The 23,782-nt window shown below is 37.3% G+C and overlaps 1 protein-coding gene across 1 annotated transcript; it reads right to left on the bottom strand.

The window, feature by feature from the left end:
• Window positions 1–992: 992 nt before the first annotated feature.
• On the bottom strand, window positions 993–2,394 carry LOC110680201 (sentrin-specific protease 8-like). Its single transcript, XM_021856020.1, has one exon. The coding sequence runs from the start codon at window positions 1,922–1,924 to the stop codon at window positions 1,277–1,279; it is 648 nt and encodes a 215-aa protein (XP_021711712.1). The 5' UTR covers window positions 1,925–2,394; the 3' UTR covers window positions 993–1,276.
• Between the last annotated feature and the right edge of the window lie 21,388 nt (window positions 2,395–23,782).

The following is a 23,782-nucleotide window of genomic DNA, read 5'->3' as shown; positions in this document are numbered from 1 at the left end:
TGAGTCGCCTGTGGGCTGCATAACGCGATTTAGTTATTGACTTACCGTGCTGTGGCAAGCATATGGCGAAGTGCATCGAAACCGTCGAAACAGCACATCTTAGATTTTCTCTATAAGGACCACGAAGACTGGAATTCTGCTTCATAAATTAAAGTAAAAGTATGTTGTCGTGTTTTCAAGCTTGACTTGTTGCAACTCGTTGCTTTTGGAGTCATTGTATCCGCTGAATCGTAGACTTTTTTTAGAAATATATCTTTGAAGCAGAACTGGTCACTTTAGCAGGTTACTAATATATACAAGAGTGTTTTTCCGGTACGAAGATAGTTTGCGCAACATGCAAATCTTGGAAAATGCATACGAAGAGCGCTTGCCGACTGAGACTTCATTGCAAAGTTTATCTTTCCTATATAGGAGAAGGTATCGACCGTGATTGTTTTAATTTTAATTGTTTTATGGCTTTAGCGGTCATGCGACTCAAAGCTAAAAGGAGTCTATAGAAGCAAATGATGGAAATGAATAGGTGGATAGGCGTCGCAAGGGAGCGACAAGATTGAAATTTAATCAGGTAGTGAAAGTTGAGCAAGCCATTTTGAAGTCAGTAAGCATCGAACCGTCCTGTATTTTGCCTAGCTTTTCTACTGGAAAAGGGTTGGCTCAAAGCTTTGAGCTTTGCTACCAACACAGGCAAAATACAGGAGGCTTCAATGTGCTCTTATACTGACGGCAATCAACCGAACGGTTCCATCGATCGATGACTGATATTGGGAATCATCTTTCCGTTTATCTTCCCGTGGTAAGCATTTGGAGGTCTTCTTTGATATTCCTTTCGAGCAACCGGTTGTAGACGTTGACGTTGAAGCTGTGCCTACAAGAAAGATATTCATTACAAGAATCAAATGACGGCTTTGCAATGCTTCAACAATTCTGGAAACTATTTCTAAATCAAGTTCTTTATGGACGCGTGATATGTTTCAAAGAATTCATCTACCAACTGAAGTTTGTGCTTCTGTATCAAATGCAGGCTACATTTTTCGATCACTATTTCGAGGATTGATAAATTACTATAATCTAGAATCACAAAATATAAGACGTAAATTTTCTGTGCACAATTGAAAAATGTCTATAAAATATACATATTCTATTTCAACGAACAATTTTACGCTACAATACGAAGAAACATCAGACATCTCAGGAGGTGGCATCTAAACACTGATCGCTAAAAAAGCACTTCCGGTGGAGTGGAATCCATACAAGCTCAACTTTCGCGCCATTCTCCCTAGTTGATCCTCCCGCCCAGGTCTATGATGATGTTCAGAACTTCCTCTCGCTTGCCTCGAATAACGTCATATCTCGCACTCTTGACGCCCTCGATCTTCCCCGCCTTCCGGATTTGTTGCGTTACCTTGTCCACGGTGCACAGGACATGAACCCCGCAGTCGTATCCGTTACTCTGCTGCAGGCAATCTCCGGTCCGAAGTTGCGCCTTGGGACACCTCAACGTCCGCTTCAGCGCCGTCACAAACTGCCGACAAATGTCCGAGTTGCTGTTGTGTGACGAGTCGAAGTGATAGAACACCATTTCCGGCCGGGAGAACACCAGCAAGCTCCAATGCGATCCTCCGGCCTGATCCGCTATCTGGTTGTCGTTCAGCGCGAAAAATATAAACGACCGCTCCGAGGCGCGCAGCGGTTCCAGAAATATCCCAACATCTTCCTCCGAAACCATCCGGATGCATTGGGTCACTTCCGGGCTCACGAACAGCAAGTCCTCCTCATCCCGGAAGATCATCTTCTCCAGGTATTCAAAGTAGAAGGAAATTATCTGGTCGTTCAGCCAGAACGGGCCTTTAAGTAGTTCCACGTCGGACAACCGCAGACACGACTCGTGGTAGCTCAAGGCAACCTGATCCCCGCGGGATGACATCCTGGATAGTCGGTCGATTCGGGAATTACGGATTTCACTCGGAACAGCTGTTTTTTGGCAGCGCGGAAGCACAACAAATCGAAACTCACCGAGGAAACGAAAACAAATTTTGACAGATACGGATTGTTGCGCGGCAACCGCACGCAACAGAGATGCACTGCACTTTTTGAGTGATTGTTTTGATTTTTGCTGAGAGAGAAAACGTGAATCGCGGCAAAATGCATTTTTGAAGGGTACTCACCAGTACTTGGCTTTATTTGATTCCCTCGTCGAGTCGTAAAAGAACGAAACACGCACACAATGATTGAACCTTTTCCCGACACTGCACAAACGTTTACCCGAAGCCACAACACACTGATAGCGAACACTGCACTGCTGGATGCTTCCTGCGTTGCGAGATGCAAGAGAATATCGCGAATGTTATGCACACCACTCACAACCACTGAACTGCACAAGACGAGAGAGCGGAATATACTGAGAACTGAGCGGTGCAGAGCTGAGAGCTCGTAGACGGCATGCGACATTTTTTATGTCACTCTTATGGATGATACCAAACAGTAAATCGAAACGAAGTAGTTTAAGCTGTGAGGAAATAATATTAAATTTAACATATTTTTGATTCAAAGCTATCAAAAGCTTAACTGGAAAGCAATCGCGTTAACAAGTTTTCCGATCTACATTATGTTTTAACAAACCATGTTTGCCAAAGTACATCGTAGTCAGTATGTGGTGATTCACCAAATGTTTCTGATTCCACACCAACACAATTTAATTAAAAAAAAAAATGAATCTTCTATTCAATTTGGTATGTTGTGAGCTGCTTTTTATGAAAAATTTTTTTTTTCTTCGGATGTGCATTTCCCAATGCTAGCAACGAGACAAACTCGGGACGAAACATCGTTCATACATGTCATGTTGCTTGCATTGTAATGACGCAACATAGGGAATCTGTCCCATTGTTCATCTTCTGTCGAATTCGTTTATGTTACTTCCATCCTAGGTTCGCACTAGTTCTAACTCCAAATCCGATGGATTCGCACTGTGATATATCACGGTTTCAGGACTAAGTGCGCAACGTACCTTCATGCTGTGCGTACACAAATTTGTTCTGCTCTAGGATTTTTTTTCTTTCAAAAGCTGCATATAGCAATAAAACAGTACTTCTCAGTGCTAACCAAAAGAGTACTTTTCAGTGCTACAAGAACAGTACTATTTTTTGTATTTTTCGAACCATTTTTGGATCCGTGCTTTTAAGTTTTTGTTTTACTCGTTAGCGAAAGCTAGCGGTGGTAATCCTTCTTCTTGGACACCGTCTTGAAAAAAAAAACTCATGGAAGATCACTTCTTCTTTTATTAACTGAACATGGTTGCAACTACGAACAAAAGGAAGGATGAATCTCTGAATTCACAACTTCCTTCCACAATAGTGGGGTTTGAAACTGTCACTCAACGTGGCAAAAATGGGAGAAAGGAATTTGGAAGATTTGGGCAGGAAATTTTGAACTTCATGGAGGAAATTGATATTTTCTTTCAAATCGCAAAGGAAGGAGACTGTCGCGATTTGCAGGAAACTCCTTAATATCGCGAACTTCTTTCCAAATATCTTGAAGAGTTGCAATCAACATTCATTGGCATATAAAACATCAACTTTTTTCGTCATTTGAAATAAATGTTTTTTGTTTCTGTTGAAACACATCTTGGTAAATATACTTTCATATTCTACTTACTTGCTTTTTCAATGCACTGGGCATCAGGCAAATTTGCTTAAAAATAACTTGCGGTAATTGACTCGAAATAAGTCAAAAAATTTCGTCACTGTTCACTTTAATGCCAAACATGTTTTTTCTTCTTCTAGAAACCCATCTACGATTGATTTGGTCTTAACCGACTCTAGTCATCTTTGAAGCCAACTAATTACTCATGCTGATTTTGATTCTGATCATGTCCCTGTTACATTTCAAATGTCCCATGAAGCGATTCTCAATCCAATCAGCTCCACTTTCAATTATTTTGGACAGTCGGAATATATATGAAACGTATATTGACTCTTATCTTGATGTTAACATTTCTTTACAAACAAAACTTGATATTGACAATGCTCTTGAAACTTTAACAAATTCCATTGTTGAAGCCAGGAGAGTTGCAATTCCAAAATGTGAAGTAAAAATTGAATCCGTGATTATAGACGATGATCTTAAACTCTTGATCCGTCTTAAAAATGTGAGGAGAAGGCAATTTCAACGCACTCGCGATTCTGCTATGAAAATTATATGGCAAGACTTGCAGAAAGAAATCAAGAAACGTTTTTCTCAATTAAGAAACAAAAATTTTGAAAATAAAATATATCAATTAGACCCTGGCTCTAAGCCTTTTTCAAAATTATCTAAAAATTTTTAAATACCTCAGAAGCCAATTCCGGCATTGAAAGAGGAAATCAAATTATTACTTGTTAATTGCGAAAAAGCTCAAAAACTTGCTATGCAGTTTGAATGCGCGCTTAATTTTAATTTAGGACTTACTAGTCCAATTGAAAATCAAGTTACTCAGGACTTCGAAAATATTCTCAATCAAGAGAACGTTTTCGAAAATGCCTGCGAGACTGATTTGGAAGAAGTGAGAACTATTATTAAAAAAATCAAAACTATGAAAGCTCCTGACGATGATGGAATTGTCAACATCCTCATCAAGAAACTTGCAGAAAGTAGTTTATCATTTTTAGTTGATATATTGAAAAAAAGCTTTCAGTTGGAATATTTTCCTGACAAATGGAAAAATGCTAAGGTTGTACCATTTTTAAAACCAGACAAAAATCCTGCAGAAGCTTCTAGCTATCGTCCAATCAGTTTGTTTTCTTCCATCAGTAAACTTTTTGAGAAGGTCATTTTGAACAGAATGATAGTCCACATCAACGAAAATTCAATTTTTGCCAATGAATAGTTTGGAGTCCGTCATGGACTTTCGACCACTCATCAACTTTTACGTGCAACAAATTTGATTCGTTCCAACAAATCTGTGATGGCGCAGGTGGACAAATGGCAACAGAGAACATCGTACGGGAATCGGAATAGGAAGCACGAAATAAGAAACTCGCGAGAATACTTTCGAAACAACTTTTATTTTAAGCGAAGAGAAATACACGTTTGGACACGTCGATGTGAAAAACTGTAGTGAAAAATAACCGCCAACATTTGCTGCTGTTGCCGGTGTAGCAGAGATGGATTCTGCAGTCGCATGGAGTTGCATTCTCTAGTTGTGCACACCGAGGGGCGTACTGATGTGTAGCAGTGCAACAGTGCACTTCCAATAATCTGAAGGCTATTTTACTGCTCTTGCTCTTCTAGACGTATAAAAAGCATTCGACTGTGTTTGGCATGAATGCTTGATTGTAAAATAAAAAAAACTTTAATTTTCCAACATGCATTGTTAGAGTAATTCAAAGTTATCTGTCAAATCGTACACATCAGGTTAATTATCAGAACTCGAGGTCTGAGAGACTTCCTGTAAGAGCTAGTGTTCCTCAAGGCAGCATTTTGGGACCAATATTATACAATATTTTCACATCTGACTTACTTGAGTAACCTCAGTTACAATTAGAAGGAACAGCCAATATTTATTTTTGCAATTTCTCATCGTAAAAGGTTGTTTTTCATCACGCCAATCTGTCATGGAAAGGTCATTATCTAATTGAAATCAGTTGCGATATGACTGTTACACAAAGCTTTTACATTACGCAACTTTTTAAGAAATTGCAAAAAATGTTGTACGTAACTCGTTGCAGAACTCGATTTTTACAGCACTCGTCGTACAACTCGAACTGAAAAAATTGTAATTCTGCAACATATTTTACAACAACTTGAGCCACGTTCTAATAGTAATAAAATATATTGTGCTCTGCAAGATAAATCCATGTTATGATATTATCTGAAAATCTCGATATACCGTCGCAGTGATAATAAAAATCAGCTCATGTTTCAGATTTAGCAAATTTGAAACATTTGCGTCGTTGAAGAACGAACAAGCCTACTTGAGTTTTGACGTTGCGTTTGAATTGCGCGCATATCTTCTGCGCGTTAGTAGGTTTGACACATGTATGAGTAGCTTATGTTAAACAGTTGAGGAACCCAAGTGCAAAGGGCTGCAAGTCATTTGCAGCAAGTGACATTCTGGTCAGCCTTAATAGAAGATTGGATCGTTTTTATTGATGGGATATGGCAGTGTCTCACCCCTTACTACATCTTTTAGTTTTGACATTCTTACCCCTATTTATATTTGGCCCTTCTGGTAATACTCTAAGTGTTTATGTTTTTAAAGAAGGCGACAACAATAAAGTTATTTTTAGCCTGTAGTAAATTCGATATCGCCATAGGCCTTTTCATGTGACAGGTCCGTCTATGCATTTGTTTACATCGGTGGAGGATCGGTGCATACACGAGGCTGCCATTTTCATAGAACTGCTTCCAGATCAGCTGTTTTGGAACGTCATGTGAATAGGCCTATTGTATGTAAATTCAGTTCGTCCTTGTTCGTAAAAGTATCGCGGCGTTTATTCCGTTTTATTTCATCCTTCCGAGACCAGCACGCGTGTGTCCGCTTGTGCTCTGCTTGCCTACATTCCTAACTTCTATAAAATTTGTATGGATTGTTATGTGAAAGTCGTTTTTCAGTTGATAAACATCGCTTTCTTCTAATATTTTAGTTAGTGCGTCACAAATGCTATAGAAGGCCTCCACAATAAACTCAACATGTTCACCACAAACAAATATTCAAACAGCGATAACTTTTTTGTTTTTCGATGATTTTGCACCATTTCTTCACAAGCCCTCAAAAAATTCTCCTTTTTCAATAATCTGTGTCGATATTGATCATTGGTCATCTGTTTCCGGAGAAATTCCAATATTTCTTGGGGGACCGACGTTGTTCCATAACCCACATAAATATCGAAGGCTACAGAAATTTTCTCATGTTCGATCATTTGCTTCTCGAATCAATACTTCAACGAGAGTCTGCTGTGAAGAAATGAGGCAAATTGGTGCAACAGTTTTGGAGTAATGAACATTTTTGTTTATGGTACCAATCTGGCCGTACAAAGATCTTCAAATCTTCAAATTACATCATTTTGTAATTCTCAGATTTCTTGAAGACAACTCAACCGATTTTCATATTTTTTCAGAGTAGCTGCATATAATATGACACTGTATAGCCACATTTTAGTTTTTCGAAAAATTGACTAAAAACAAAATGGTGGCCAAAGATTTTTTATATTGGGAATTTCGGTCCCCTAAGGAACATTTAAATATCGTCAAAGCCATACGAGATATGAGATCTTGTGAAAAAATGGTGCAAAAATGTCTAAAATCAAAAGGTTATCGCAGTTTGAATATTTTTGGGGTAAAAAATGAAGCTGCCGGTAGAGGGGTTAAACAAACTTTATGTTATTACCGGGTACTCCTGTTGCTTTGACCACTTCTATTCTGAACACTTTTTAATATTCACCCTGCTATTCTTTACATCGTACAAATTAAAAATTAAAAATTAGAAACTCAAAAAAAATTAACCTCGATGGTTTGCATAAGTTATCGTTCAAATTAGTATTGAATCATCCGTTATGAAATAATATTTTACGACATGCTTCGTATATTTATAGTTCGACATTTTCGACACATTCGCCTTTCGCGATCACTAATGGATCATTAAAATAACCAAAACGGCCGCTATGAAATGCATAGATAGCACCATCGTAGACGTGTGTGTTTGACAGAACAGCAATGCTGCAACAATGTCAAATCCCATACCGTTTTGTCTCAAATTCCGAACAGACTCATATTCCGAACACTCTGTTTTTGTATGGCGATTTGGTTGAAATGTTTCGCTGAAATATGTCACCAAATAACAAGAAAATGGCAGTCAATTGCAATCTAACTCTAACGTCTCCAATATAATTTATACCGCGGGAGTAGTGATGATTCACTAGTTTGAGACCTGGGAGGGAGGCACCGATACTACACACAAAATATGACAGCAAGTTTTTTCAAACTGCAAGAAAACTTCAGCTTGCCGACGACAATCAAGGCAGACTTGATGAAAATCACTAGTTTTATGTTGTTGTGTACTTTCGAACTTTTTGGACAAACATGAAAAAAGGGCCAAAGTTTTCTAGGCATTTCAATTTGGAAAAAGTAAAATTATGCGTATTTTGAACTTTATATTCAATTAGAATAAAATGTACTATCGTGACATTGCTTTTGAATAAGCAAGAATAGTCTTTTTTGTCACATTTAACGAAATGCAAAAAATATGTTTTAATCAAATACGCGCTTTTACCATGTTTGTCCATTGTTTAAGATCCGGGCTCACAGTGACAGTTCGTGACAGCAGAATCTCGGCTCACTGTGACGTACATAAATTTCGTATCGGTTTCTCCCTTCCAGTTTGAGACCAGTAGAACAAGCTCAGATTAATTTATTTGCCAAATTATTCATTTGAATACGATTTATTTGTTCTGTTCGGAATTTGAATCAAGGTGTTCGGAATATGAGACAGAATGAACACAGTGTTCGGCATTTGAATCAAAATGTTGCTCCATACTTTAACGTAAAAACAATACTAAAACTAATAAAATTAACATTTTTATTGGTACAACCAATAGCTAACCGTTAGACTTTACGAAGAAATTAAAATTTCACACAAATATCAGCCAATTTATGCCAATCTGATGCATTTGAAGTCTCTGTTGGCCTTAAGTGTTCGGAATATGAGTCAAAACGGTATACGGTGGCGCCGCTGCTTTGATGCATTGAGTGCCAAATGAGTGACCTTCAATGAACCTTTCATCTAAATTTTGTTGCAGTTAATAACACTACGGAACACGTTTTTGTCTCAAGCACCAAAATACCGTAATTTACTTAATTGAGGGGTGCTAAAGCTATTGCCGTTTTCAAAAATATCATAGCACGTCTAGTTTTTGAAATATTGGCTGCTGAAAATGCAAAATTTGACTATTTCACCCAACTTGAATTCAAGTTTTCCAGCATGTATGGCAATTTATTTACTAAATTTGCCACAGAATGCATGCTTCATGTGTGTAACAATACTTATCAACAAAGTTCATGATACTTTGGATGCTCAAAAGTTATTTTTGTTGGTTTAGAAAAGTATTGTGTTTTGACATATTAGAAAAACGAAGTATTTTGTATGAAGTATGCAAACATGTTGAAGAAATCTATTTTTTTTCGAGCAATTTCAACCAAATTATATCTGAAATGAAAGTTGAAGTCATATATTGCATTTTTGGTGGATTAGATCTCAAAAAAGTTTGATAATTCATACTTTAAATTTCATGTAAACATCAATGAAAACAGTGTTTTATACAACTTTGGCGACCTGTTGCTAAAAATTGTGACAGCATCAGATTTAGCAAACCTAAAGCTACTAGAGATACATAATTTGATCCTTGAGACACGCAAAAATGTAATTTTTGTTACGCTGTGTAATGGGTTCAAGGTTTGAACCAATCTCAAAGAGATAACGTACTGAATTAATTGATGATCTGAATAAACTTAAGTTTGTTACGGTATGGGACTGCTGTATTACACAGTATAACCTTTAGATCAAATGTTAAACACACTTTAATTGTTGTTCGAAAGGTGAAAGCTGTATTTTGAAAAAAACAGCTGTATAATGCTGAGGGCGCAGGCAATGAGCGATAGTCAAGAGGACGGATCAAATGGCCTATGTCAGTACCGTAATCTAGAGTCAAATCACCGAGGTGAATTTAATCAGCTCGGAATCAAATTCAACTTTTTTTTTTCATGTTCTCTATTCGAAATATTTAATATTCAATTGAGCAAAGTGGATAATTGATCTACTGAAGTTATTTATCCAAATATAGTAGTTTTTTTGCATTTTTGGTGTACAAGTGTACGAACCACAGCTTTCACAAATCTACACTTGGAAAATTTTAGGTTTGATACGACGAATAATAGTGCTTACGACGAAGTAAACCGAAATCCTATTTACAATGTTTAACATTTGACGAACATTCTTGAAGAGTAAGTGATAAGCAAACCAATGAAAGCTTTTTATTCAATAGGGTCCTAAAGCCCTGTCCAGATTTTAGTGCCAAACGCTTAAGTTTAGGCTAAAAACACATGTTTACTCAATTTTACAATGTTTATCGTTGGTTTAAGTCCGAAAAACATTTTTTTATGTTTTTTTTTAGATTTTGTCACACCCCTTGGCTTAAACTCAAATTTTGGTTGAGTTTTGTTTTCCGTGTCCCTTCCGAAATGTCAGATAGGAACAACCCCAGTGTTAAAACTGTGGTGTTTTTGTCGACTAAGCGAACGTCAAACATGATCTCAAGTGTCAAGGTTCATGTATGGACCCAATTTTAAAATTAATGTTTAAACATGATATAGCCGTTATTTGAGCGTGAAAAATTGCTAAAGTAGTTGAAATAACATGCTCTTTCGTGATGTTGAATAAAAACAAGATTTTATCAAACATTTTAGGACCCAATTCTTCATTATATCATTCCAAACATTACATTCATTTCTTATATCTAGGTGTTCTGTGTTAGACAACACTGTCATCCTAATGTAGTAAAACTAAATGTCGTTATTAATGAGATTCGCAGCCCGAGGCTGGCTTATCTTGGACAGATTAGTTGATTTCACCTACTTATAAGAGCAAAAAAAATGCTTTCAATTAACTCAACCTAAGTTTACAACGCATTAATCGTGGCAATAAAAGATTGCAACGATTTTTGTTAAACATTATTCGACATTTGTTCTAATCAGGGTTCTGAATTTTCGTATCAATGATGCAAAATGTACGACTTTTCGCACGTAAGGAGAATGCTATTTTCGCTTCTTCACGTGAACATCTTTTATCGCTCACACTAATTTTCCCTGGAGCTACGATGGTGGATAACCTAAAATTACTCCACTCCGGGGATAATATATTTTTCACTCCATCATATTCTCGCTCACCAACTGCTCCCGAGAATTATCTCTATGTGGATAAACAAAAACTAGTGCCGGCGACGGGATTCGAACCTAGAACATTGCTAAAAACAACCGCGATGCGTGCACGCTAACCATACTACCACACCAACTTGACGAAAGGAGTGGTTAATTTGGTGCATAAAAGCAACTGCTACTTGTGGCGATCAGTGTCGTAAAAATTCAGCCGAATGATACCCGATCAGTGCGAAAACGAACAAAAACAAACTCCGCTAGCAAGAAGCCAATCTGACTTCGAGTGCGAATGCGACGAGAAAGAGAGTGGGTGCAACACACGCACACATTCAGTTTCACCCACTGTTGGTGTCATTTCAAAATTCAGTTTCACCTAGAGGCACTGAAATTGAAAATTGAATATAAAAAATTACAAATGAATTTTATATTACTGGTGTAAGAAAAGCGCAATGTGATGCCTCCAGTTGATGAATCATGATTGTCTTTTAATAAAAAAATACAACTTTTGCAATTTGCGGATGTTTTGTGGGGTATTCTGACGGAAATGATTTTTTTCACTAGTAAAATTGAATTTGAATGTCAGTAGTGGATGAGAATTAGTGTAGCAAAAGTAATTGAAAAACTGAATGCACGTTCTACCAGATTCGTGCATGTATTGTCAAACAAACATTCACACAAAGAAGAATTCAACGATGACGGAGCCTACTGAGGATCGGCGTTGTTGACTGTATATTGAAATATGCAGACACTGGTGGCGATGCATACAGGAAAAGTTCTCCATGGATCGGAGAAAGAGAAAACAAACTTTTCACAGCTGCGGATATGTGCAATTATCTATTTTCGCTTTGTTTTGTGGACGGATAAAATCGCAAGGCAGCTAATCGCTGAAAATTGCTGTGAGGGATAAATCCATTATCGTGAGAGTGAGTGAAAATTCGGAAACCTGGTTCTAATGTTTCAACAATGGATATTCTATATAATCCATTAATACTATACCAGGGAGGAAGCTTCAGAATAATTTTAAAAATTCTGTTTTGAATCCTCTGCAGAGCTTTCTTCCTTATATTACAACAGCTAGTCCATATTGGTAGAGCATACAACATGGCTGGCCTGAAAATTAGTTTGGAGATCAAAAGCTTGTTCTTAAGACAAAGTTTTGATTTCCTCTTAATAAGGGGATAAAGACATTTTGCTTGAATACCCTCATTGTGATTTTTGAAAGTTACATTTTTATCTACCATGAGCCCTAGATACCTACCTTTATCTCTGACCAAATGATTGGAACCCTCTAATTGTGACAACATGTCTACTTGAAGATTCTTAAAAAAAAGAATTTTAGTTTATGTGGGAATATTATAAGTTGAATTTTGGATGCATTAGGAGAAATGTTTCATTTTTGCAAGTATGAAGAAAATATATCCAAACTTTTTTGCAACCTACTACAGATGTCACGGAGGCTTCGTCCTTTGGCTGAGATGGGCAGAAGCACTGCATACTTTAGTGCAGGAAAGTAGGCAGTTTCATGACAGATTGGCGTGATAAAAAACAGCCTATTACGATGAGAAATTGCAAAAAGCAATATTTGAGCATTTTTATTGTTGTATACATTTGAACTACAGTCGCCTCTCTACATCTCGACCATCGAGATAGCGAGAGATCGAGACAAAGAACAAATTTTTGATGAATACTAGATTGAAAAACACTCCGTTGCCAAGAAAATAATACACAAACAGACGTCCTTTTGCGCTCCTAATTTGTTTTGAATCCTAAAACTTTGGTCTAGTAACCTTCGATATTGATCATATCGACATACGGAGAGAAAATTGAGAACGAAACATTAACAGAAATACATCGAGATATGGAGATATCGAGATAAGGAGGATATCGAGATATGGAGGGTGAAAATGTATGAAGGGATTTATGAAATCATCGACATAGGGAGAGATATCGAAATGTAGAAAATCGAGATGTAGAGAGTCGGCTGTAGTTGGCTTATTATTGAAGTCGTACAGTTTGCTCTTACTTGCTTTCACCAGATTGGTAAATCCGAGAAGAAAGGACAGAAAGAAGTTCCCTGAAGGCATACCGTGCTGTTATCAATTATTTTACAAACGATTACACATTCTTAGCTAAGACTGGCCGGTTGTAAGTGCGTTGAAGTTCAACTCGTGCCTGCGGGTCAACCGCTGCCATGCGTAAGTTCTGCTCCGCTTTCTGGTGGATTCCAGCTATCAAACACTTCGGTACCGTTTGCCAATTAGTGCATTATTTTTAGAACCTCCGATTATCGCCCGACCACAATCGAACGATTGTTTGTAATTTTCCACTGAAATAGATCATTTTTTCTTATTCTTGCGTAAGCCTCTGTCCATTGCATCCATTTCATTGGCCCTGGATTGTTTTGCAAGTTCGCTAGGTTGATAACAGATTCTTTTTTTCGGTTTTTGCAAAAACAACATCCTTTCCGATTCGGTGAAGGTTATCACTGCGAGCTGGCCTTGGGCGGCAGCTGTGTTTTATTTGGTCATATATTTTGAAAGCTAATGAACTGGCAATTGCAAAATTTTGCATATTGGTCCCCAAAACTGGTAAACGGGGTTGACACCAAGGTGTAGTTTGATGGAAACATAAGTAAAACCCTAGTTGCATAAAAGACGATGTGCTTGATCCCTGATGGGATGTAATGCCAAAAAGAAAAAGAAGATGATCATACCTCATTAAAAAAAATAACTGTGTATATAATAAATCTGTTTGAGTAGGTTAATTAGATTATTTTGAAACATTCATGCGTCTAACTGGATTTCATACTTTGATTATATGTCAATGATGCATATTTTTTCATTCTCTTCCAATTCTTGGAAACCATAGAAAGTAAATGGCATGCATACATAATACGAAAAAAAATGCCAACAAGTTCTGTGTTTTGCACGCTTTCACTTGCTGATACCGATTGTATTTACAATGAACAATATTTTTAAAAGGGCGTATCAAATGAGAATCCATCTCATTTTATAGGATGGTTAATTACTTCATCCAAGTCCACAAATTTCCAATGAGCTGTAATTAGTTTTTCCTAAGTTTGGTCATATGTCACTTTGGCCCTTTTCAAAACTAGAACAGATCGCATCGAAATGTTTTTGAACACATCCCCGAATCCTCCGTTCGCTATTTAAGCATTTAAAATTCTGCACATCACCTTTTGCCATTGCAGGACTTCTGACAGTAGTACATTATTTATGAGTGTCAAACGAACGCCGAGATAATGTCATGTATTCCAAGGGGTGGTGTACTGTTGGCGTTTTAACCGAGGGGTTATCGAGCCGAGCTTGCACATGGAGGTTGATAACCAGCTTATTTTGCCGGTTTTCTGGTTCAAAATTTGCACGTACGCCACTTTGCAGCACCGTGAAGTGTTCGAACGGAGTTAGCAAAAGAACTGATTTTGCTTAGCCGTTATTTACATTGTATACAATGATAGTGAAACAAGACGCAAGGGTTCATCATTGAACGCTGATAGTGGACATTGGCTGACAAATGGAAGGATGGCAGACGTTGAGAACTAATAAAGATTTAGAATTGCGTGTAGCTCAGTGTTATGACCTACATGGTTGACGGACTTGATTTGGATTACAAATAAAGTTTGTGATAGACGTAAAGCATGATTATGATCGTACATGCGTCGTGTGTTGTAGGGTCTAAGGTTCATTGTAATTCAGAAAAAAAGTTTACACACGAAAATTGTTATCGTACAAATTGTAGGGAGGTAACCTTCTGTTTGACAGCTGTGTAATATAGGTAGCGGTTATTACAACTGACTAAGAATAAAACTATGGAATATCTATTCAGGTGCATGGAGATCAGGAAAAGAATAGGTTGAGGATGTATTTTAAATCCACTGCTAATGGAGTCTTTGGAATACCAGGTCACCTTTCATAACATTATGGCCTTTCTGCATACGCCATAAATAGTGCAGGGGTTCTTGTGTTTCTCCGAGATAATCGGATGATCTTCTTGATGGATGGTATTACGGATGTGTTGTTAGATAACATCAAGTACAATCTTCTAGGTTTACACAGTGTGTTCTGTGCCTTTTCGCCTTTGGCATCTCTCAATAGATACCAATCTGGTCATTTCGTAGCTGATCTTTTTCGTGCTGAGATTGCCTTTGTGTGGTCCTTTGCCTCTTGCCCAGCAACTCCTATCCCTACCTCCTGGCCGGGGTACGAGCAAGTTCGCGGTCGTATGCTGACAGGGAAGGGGGGTTTGCTTCTGCAAATCTGTAAAGTCCATGCTGGAAGCGACTCATAACAGCGTCTGTTCGCTATGTCAGGAGCGGCTGATCATCGTCCGAGTTTCAGAGAAGGACACTAAGCTAATCTTGGCACTATGGTCCTCCGAACATTTCGGGGGAATTTCCGGAAATCTTGGGGGTTGGTGTCAGGTTGCAGGCCATCCATAAAAATCAAACAATGAATAACTTATCCACTTATCCAGGCACTTTTCTGACATTATCGACATCAGGACCTATCGTCGCCCTAACTTCGACTCTGAACACTATCTGGTGATGGTTAAACTGCGCCCTAAACTCTCCGTCGTTTACAACTTACGATATCGATGACCTAGAATGGCATTAGAAACCGGATGTCGCAACTCCATACGTGCAGCACCTCGAGGCTGCATTACCGGAATAGGGTGAGCTGGATGAAGCCCCTCTTGAGGAATGTTGGAGAATAGTAAAAGCAGCCATCAACAATGCAGCTGAGAGCAACGTCGGGTACGCGGGACAGAAACGGTAACAGCAGACTCTCCTCTTTCGGGAGAAAAAACGTCACCAGGAGGAGATGGAGAAACACGTAAGTTATATCAGAAGCTCAACGCATTCCAAAACGGCTTCGTGCCGCGAGCCGAGATGTGCAGGGATAAGGATGGGAGCATTTTGACGGACGATCGTGAGGTGGTCGAAAGGTGGAAGCAGCACTTCGACGAACACCTGAATGACGCTGAGAGCAAGGCGGGACAACGAAGGAAATGCCTTTGTCAGTACTGCGGGCGATGGAAACCAACCAGCCCCCACTTTGAGGGAGGTTAAGGATGCCATTTACCAGCTCAAGAACAACAAAGCTCTTGGTAAGTATGGTATCGGAGCTGAATTCATAAAGTGGGTCCGGAAAGGTCGACCATTTGCCTGCACTGGCTGAAAGGAAACAGAATAGCTACCGCAGGAGTGGAAGGAAGGGGTTATCTACAAGAAGAGCGACAAGTTAGATTGTAAGAACTTTCAAGCGATCACCATTCTAAATGTGGCCTACAAAGTATTATCCCAGATCATCTTTCGTCGTCTGTCACCTCTACACAGTTAAAACGAAAATTTAAATTTAAGTTTATTTTCATGCACATATTTGGAGCATCGAAATGAACTCGTATTTCAATCTGCTAATAGATTTACATGGCTTGGAAACAAGTCAGAAACGTGTAATTTTACATGTCGTTTAAAAAACACTTCGTTGAAAGCTCGCAGTTTATTTATTGTGTTCCTATCCAAGTTGTTCTTTCTGTTTGGTAGTGAACGAGTTCGTGGGAAGTAATCAAACCGGCTTCGACAACGGACCAGGTCTTTACTGTCGATTACTCAGGCGAAGGGAGCCCTACCTAAGGTGAAGATAAATCGAAGCCAAAGTTCAAATTTTCAAGAGCACAGATCTGGAGAACCAAATACCCGTTTGAGCTGATAACCTAATCGATTGGTCACCACCAGCTAGTGACCAATCAATTAAGTTTTCAGCTTAAGCGGATGTTTGGTTCTCCAGATCCGTGCTCTTGAAAATTTGAACTTTGGCTTCGATTTATCTTCACCTTAACTCTACGTCACTGCTTGCAGCAACCAATGCTGACTCTGGCATCGTGAACAAAGCAGATACGTAAAGAATAGAGATAATACCGTATATAAAAAAAAACCGCCATAGTGACAAGTAATATTACGGAGAAATCTTGCTGAATTAGAACGTTATAGTTTATAGTTTAATTATTGAATTACCATTCCCATATTTTACACTTGCCGGTATATAATACTTGCCGATATTAAGAACAGTGCGAGAGTATCAAGCTACATAATTGCAAATTTGGTAAGCGTGGAATTCAGTATATAAGCATGTGCTACAACATAACTTTAATTGTAAACTTTGGTGTAGAATTCAACCGGTTACATTGAGCAGCTCATCATATCTAGACATAAGGAGTGGTACGCTCATAAGGTAAAATCCGCAGTGGCTAATATAACAATAGATGGTACATAGGATTCATTACATTAACTATCGTGTACAGGGGTTGCACAACCATTGGAGACGGAACACCATTGCGAGAACCTCAGGCGAGGAAAGATCATTAAAAGTAAGACCAATTCTATACACGTTAGTAACTAGATATTGATGAAGCTATATGTTTAGGAATTTTATAATTTATCCCACCCAGCGAATAAATTCATTGAATATGGATCTTGTCCTCCGCAACAGTCGTGAATAGCAGTTCTCAACGAATCACCTTTTCATTGATTTCAAGGCGGCATACAATATTATCGACCACGTAGAGCTATGGAAAATCATGGATGAGAACAGCTTTCCCGGGAAGCTCACTTGACTGATAAGAGCGACGATTAAGGTGTGCAAAATTGTGTGAAGGTTTCAGGCGAACACTCCAGTTCGTTTTGATCCCGCCGGGGACTACGACAAGGTGATGGACTTTCGTGCCTGTTGTTCCATATTGCGCTAGAAGGTGTTATGCGGATAGCTGGGCTTAACAGCTTGTGTACGATGTTTACGAGATTCAGTCAATTTGTTTGCTTCGCGGATGATATCCCAGACAACCAGAAGTCGCATAGCAGCATACGAACTAAGTCGCTTATTTGTACAAACTGCATCACTCCCGTTCTACATGGTGGATGGAATCGTTTGATCGATGAGTTTCCTCGGATAAAACGCTATTTTATGAGTTCATATGTACATTTCATTTCGTTCCGTATACTTGTACAAAGTAAGTCGGATCAATCCGTAGCAGCTGTCAAATAAATTTTGTTATCATAAATCAAGTCGCATAAAAGTACATACTGTGGTAGCCGCGTGTGTTAAGCTTCAGTATGCACGCAAGACTGACTTGTGCTGCTGCGTTGCAGAGCGTTCGTTGGTGCCAACATGCAGACGCATGTGTGTATAAAGGTGATACACCACATGTAAGGCACTCGTCACCACATCCCCCTTTCTTTATTATAAATTTCTATTGTCTATGTCTAACAACTCAAGTATGATTTTATTCTAACAATCATACAAGCAAACTGCCTTATGAAAGGATTTATATTCAAATAATTGTAGTGCATCTATTTTTGGTTATTCTTTCAAAACAAGACTCCTAGTCTATCGATCTCATTTCCTTTTCATTTATCAAGGAACTTGTAGTAGGCTTTGGTGCATAGTTCTTGAGCTAAGTAGGCATTGACTTGGACAGTGACAAATAAGACCATTCTGAAATAAAACGTTGAAAAGATAACATCGCCTTTTATTCTTACAGAACTAAAGCAATCTGCTTCTCTCCTCGATGGTTATACAAGTTTAATCATAGTCTTTCTGTTTCATTACATGTTTAAAGGATATGAATTACATTCATAATTTAATTCAATTTTGATCATAAAGAGATTCTTACTACACTTAATTCAAACATATTACATTGCTTTGAGAATTAAATATTTATATCACATGCGATACATTATACAAATAAAGGATTGTCATGTTAAAAACGCATGGTTATTGCTTTGTTATGCTCATAGAACATTCGGACCTTTAAGAAATTATTTATTGGTTTTGTAATTTAACATTCCAAGATTTTATTACACTAATTTCATAAATATTGTTCGATAGCAAAGCCAAATTCTGTCCTACAGTACAAGTTATTGCTAAGATAATATTCTACTCTGTTTTGAGTTATAATCCTACACGTCTTATAGAAGTAACCATGTTCCACAAGTAATACTAATATCATCATCCATTCATTTTCCATATAAACCTTTTCTATGCATATTTGTGGCGTACAGCTTCTTTAAGCTCTTCAATTCGAATTCTGAGAAATTTTTGTTTTATTCTTTTGCGATTTTGTTTTCACTTGGACTTCAGTGATATGAATTTCGTCTTTTTTCGGATCCTGATGTTCATGACAGTTTTCTCCGGCTAAGTCAGTGTTTACTATTTTCTATTTTTTCTCGGCTCACCAGCTGGTACTCATGTCAAAACCAGTTGGCAGTGACTGAAGCCAAGAATGAAATGTAAAAGGAGTATGAAAATGTACCGTAAGTACATTATTGGCGGCTTCTCATTCCGTCATGAAAGTCTAATAATTCGTGAAAAAAAACAATAATAATAAAGCCTCCTTTGGAACACTGCAACCAGGCACAAACGATCTCTTTTGAATGGAAAATCTCAGCGAAGAGTCTGAGGTCTTGGCGCCACCTTAGACTATAACTATGACCATGGCACGAACACGGACAATGAAACTTATTGTTTCCGAGGTGAATAAAATGTAGTGCCTTTTCTGACGCAAGTATAGCAGGCTCCGGGACGTCTAACGCATACCCGTTGATTCACCTCCGTGCATTGTTTGAGTGCTCTTAGTAATTTCCATCAATGCACTTTTCCCATACAATATTCTATTATTTGTTTATTATGTGAATGAACTCTTTTCTTACCCTAGTTCATTCGAACTCAGAGTTAGTTTTCTGATACTCTACTATCTTAGTGTACTTTCAGTGAATTGAATCACAGCTACTAACATGTCGCAAGGAAAAACAAAAACTTTTGATGGTCATTTTCCTTTTCGACAATTTTATAATAAATATAATTGAAAGACTTTCATTCCTGAGTAACTGATTAGAAGTTAAGTTTTTTTTTAAGTTTAGATTAATATTCAAAAGATAAATCAGGCTGTATGTTTATGAGATAAGCAATTCTAATGCAAAAACATTGCCACGGCACATCATGAAATCAATGTTTTTTTTTTTAATTAGTGGCTAGCAATACTGATAATATGTACTCAGGTTTACATAACAAAATATCAAAAAATATAATTAAGGAATGGTATTTTATTTATTTGTTTTTTTTTTATCATCATTAGGTTAGATCATTCTATCAAAATTTTATGCTATGCCTCTTTGGCCTAGAGGTAACGTTCAGAGCTCAAATCGAAACCATGCTGAAGGTGCTTGACTTCGAATCCCGGCCAGTCCAGATGTTGTCGTAGTAAGAAATTTCCTTGTTTTCCTGACTATATACCTAGTATCATCGCACACAACATAAAAATGGCAGCTTTGGCAAAAAAAGATCCTTGACATTACTTTAGTTCTCCGAGTTTCAGTGAATTTAATCATAGTTCAGATTATGCAGTGTGTTTTATAATTAACTCCCCGTCATTCTATCAGTGAATTTAATCACAGCTCTTTCTGGCTTTCTAAGTGAATTGAATCACAACTCTTTCAATGTATGCACATTCAGTCACTGTTCTCCATGTTTATGCTCGTTTCCGTTTTTCATTGTGCTACTAGTGAATTAAATCACAGCTCATTCTGTGTTTTTCAAGTGAATTGAATCACAATACTTTTTATGTGCATCTAACCAATTTGGTCACGGTTTTCCATGTTTATGCTCAGCTGCTTTATTTCCTTTTCATTGCGCTCTCAGTGAATTTAATCACAACTTTTTTTTTGTGCTTTCGTCTATTTGCACCCGATAATACCTTATGTAGTGAATTATATCACAGTCCTCTTATTCCACTCTCATAGAGTTTATTACCGTTCATCCCATTGTGCTCTCAGTAAATTCAATCAAAACTCACTGCTTTCCATCAAATTCAATCATATGTTATGCACCTTCAGTGAATTCAATAACATTAAGATTTTAATACCCTTTTCTTTTTAATTTTGTCGTTGATAAGCTCAAAACTATTGTTTCAATACACTTCTAGTGAATTTAATCACAGCTCATTCAAAAGTTCATGTTTTGTAGCTACGTATAACCTCTTTGCATATTTGACCAATTACAACATGACAGATTGATCCCGTATAGCAATCCTTGCAAAGATGTCTGATATCCGATAACAAAACGTTTTTATTACCTATTAGGCGTCGCACCACAGCATCTACATACAGTGGTATAGCAAGTATGTAATACTACTTGAAGGCTTCGACCAAAAAAATCAGTCCTAGAAACCTTCTCAATGTGATGTATCTTCGTAACTCCGCTCCCTACCTTTGAAATCTGTGAAAATATCATGGCGCAGCCATTGATTCAAAAATCGAGAGCAATCTTAAATTTTAAAACCGCCTTTGCTTTGCTAGTACCTAACCTTTTTTCCTGCAAAAATGAACAAACGTGACAAACGTTCATGCAGAAGACAGAATACTTGCAAAAGAAGTTACTGGACACATCTCTGATACATGCAGACTTTGAAATCGTCCAAAAACATAATTTTAAAGAAAATCTGCACTGTAGACAACAATTGTATTTTAAAAGGTGTGCTGATAATTAAGTGTACTGTTTGTGGTACGCCACAAAGATAGATATGTGAAAAAGAAACAAATATATATGTTGAATCTTGTGTGAAGATCATATCGCACGATTGCTGAAAACATTTCTGCATATTTTCGTCGGTACTAATAAACGAAATGTTAATATGCTCTAAAATCGAATAAAACTATTTACACTCTCACAAGTTGATCGAATTGAACATTTTTTTTTAACATCATGTTAAATGGCTCTATGATTATACGGATTAATCCGCCCATAACACAATATGTATTTATCTGCGATGTTTGCTTTCATTTATAACAAAATATTAATACAAATACACTGCAAATAGATAATCACTGTGATTAATAAAAATGTGTAGCTCTCCCTTGCGGCACAGATCTATTGGGTTCATATTCGTTTTGCTGTTTACACAATAAAAATCGTGTAGAATGTGGTCTCTTACAATTTGACCCCGATATATATTGTAACTTCTTTTATTTGCTGAATTATTCCTTTATTTTTTTTTTTAATTTTTTTTTTGTGATACCTAGTGTAATAACTTCAGTTTTCAAAGCAAATTTAAGAGGACTTCTTTATGAAATCACCATTACATATCAACAAGCGAATTTAATCACCGCTCATCCTGCATTTACAGTGAATTGAATCACTACATCTTTTCTCATGATATGCTCTCTCTTATTGTAGCAAAGTCGAACATTCCTTTTGAAAATCTCGGATGGATTTGAGAACTATTACTCCTGATGCGCCGCCTGATGTTTTTCCTTCGCTAATCAGATGCTGAACATTGTTTTTAACACGAAATGTTCTGTATATTTTAGCTCACATTATCATTATTCAGTTTATTTTTTTTTTGTTTCATAGTAATGCACATTTAAATCCTTCAATGCATAAATGCTAATAGGTTTGAAATATCAAAGCAGTTCTATGCCATTGTAGGTGTTGATAAAACCACGTGCAAGTACCGTGGTGCATCAATACCCGGACGCTTAAGATGACATGAATGTTCAAAACTACGATTTAAGTATGTTTAGTTAAATTTTCGTAATGTTTTATTATGTAACACATTCTTACACTTCAGATCTTCATCAAAGTAATGGAATTATTGGAATTATTCAAGATTTTTACAAATTAAATCAATAAAATATTGGAGTCTATCTTGTCTTTAAATCCGGACACCCTATGCAATGATGTTTTTAAATCCGGACACTTTCGAATCGAAATCCGGACACATATGATATAATATGAAATATTTGTATATCTTTTCAAGAAAACTTCACAAACTTGTTTAAATATCTTTCTTATATCAATCAATGTATGTATTTTCCCTATAATGTCACAAAGAACAAAACGTAACTATAATTAGAGCTGTAATTACCTGAACCAAAGCGCGTGTTGTTCGAGCCTTTTTACGTGTGGCTTGATTGTGATAACAAAAGATATACACGATTAATCTTAAATTGTCCCATCTTCTGATAACTCACAACTGTTTATGCATACTTTTCAAGTCTTCTCTTATTTTATCTTCCATGGAAAAAAACAGTTCCACTAGTGAAAAGTGGGTCTTTCACACGCTGTCCGGATTTAAAATCACTGGCTCGTAATCCCGGACAGTCCCTTTATACACTGTTAAATACACATTTGCATCATTTTTCACACCAGTAGTGTTATCGAACATTGAAAGTATCACTTTGCACTTAATTTTGTTCAAAACACTCCACAAAATTATACTTCACGCACTTTTCATTCAACTAAACGTTGTTCGTGCCTTGGCTCATGCGTGCAGAGATCGTTAAACTTGAACTAAAATGAACCACGATGGAATGTCGTCAGACAGAAACATCTAACTTATTGTTATTTTTAATAATTATTTGGCAATGTTAACTAGATTGAAATGATAGTGAATAATCTTCAGTGTTTAAAGTAAAGAGTAAGAATTAATTTCAGACATATTAACATTCACATTAAGCTGAAATTAATGAATATTAACAGAGTGTCCGGATATTGGTACCGTCCGGATTTTGATTCACCACGGTATCAACATTGCTCAATATTTTTTTCGCGCGGCACTGGCAATTTCAATGCACTGTTGCAGCACTTAACTGTTGGAACCTCCAACCCAGCGATGGGACGCTTGAGCAACTTTGCAGTGATGACTTGGATGGATAATATAAAAAATTCACTTCAAGCGAACACGTACCTTTTTGTGCCGATCTACGCTGTACAGCATGCTAAATGATTTACCATACCTTTGCCAGATCTAAGCTAATGCCTAGGCCTAGGGATATTTTGATGCCACACAACGCAACCAACAATCAGCT

Source organism: Aedes aegypti, unplaced genomic scaffold, assembly GCF_002204515.2.
Source record: "Aedes aegypti strain LVP_AGWG unplaced genomic scaffold, AaegL5.0 Primary Assembly AGWG_AaegL5_hic_scaff_1027_PBJ_arrow, whole genome shotgun sequence".
Lineage (NCBI taxonomy): Eukaryota > Metazoa > Arthropoda > Insecta > Diptera > Culicidae > Aedes > Aedes aegypti.
Note: the sequence above shows the minus strand (reverse complement) of the source record. Positions and strands in the feature narration are given on the sequence as shown.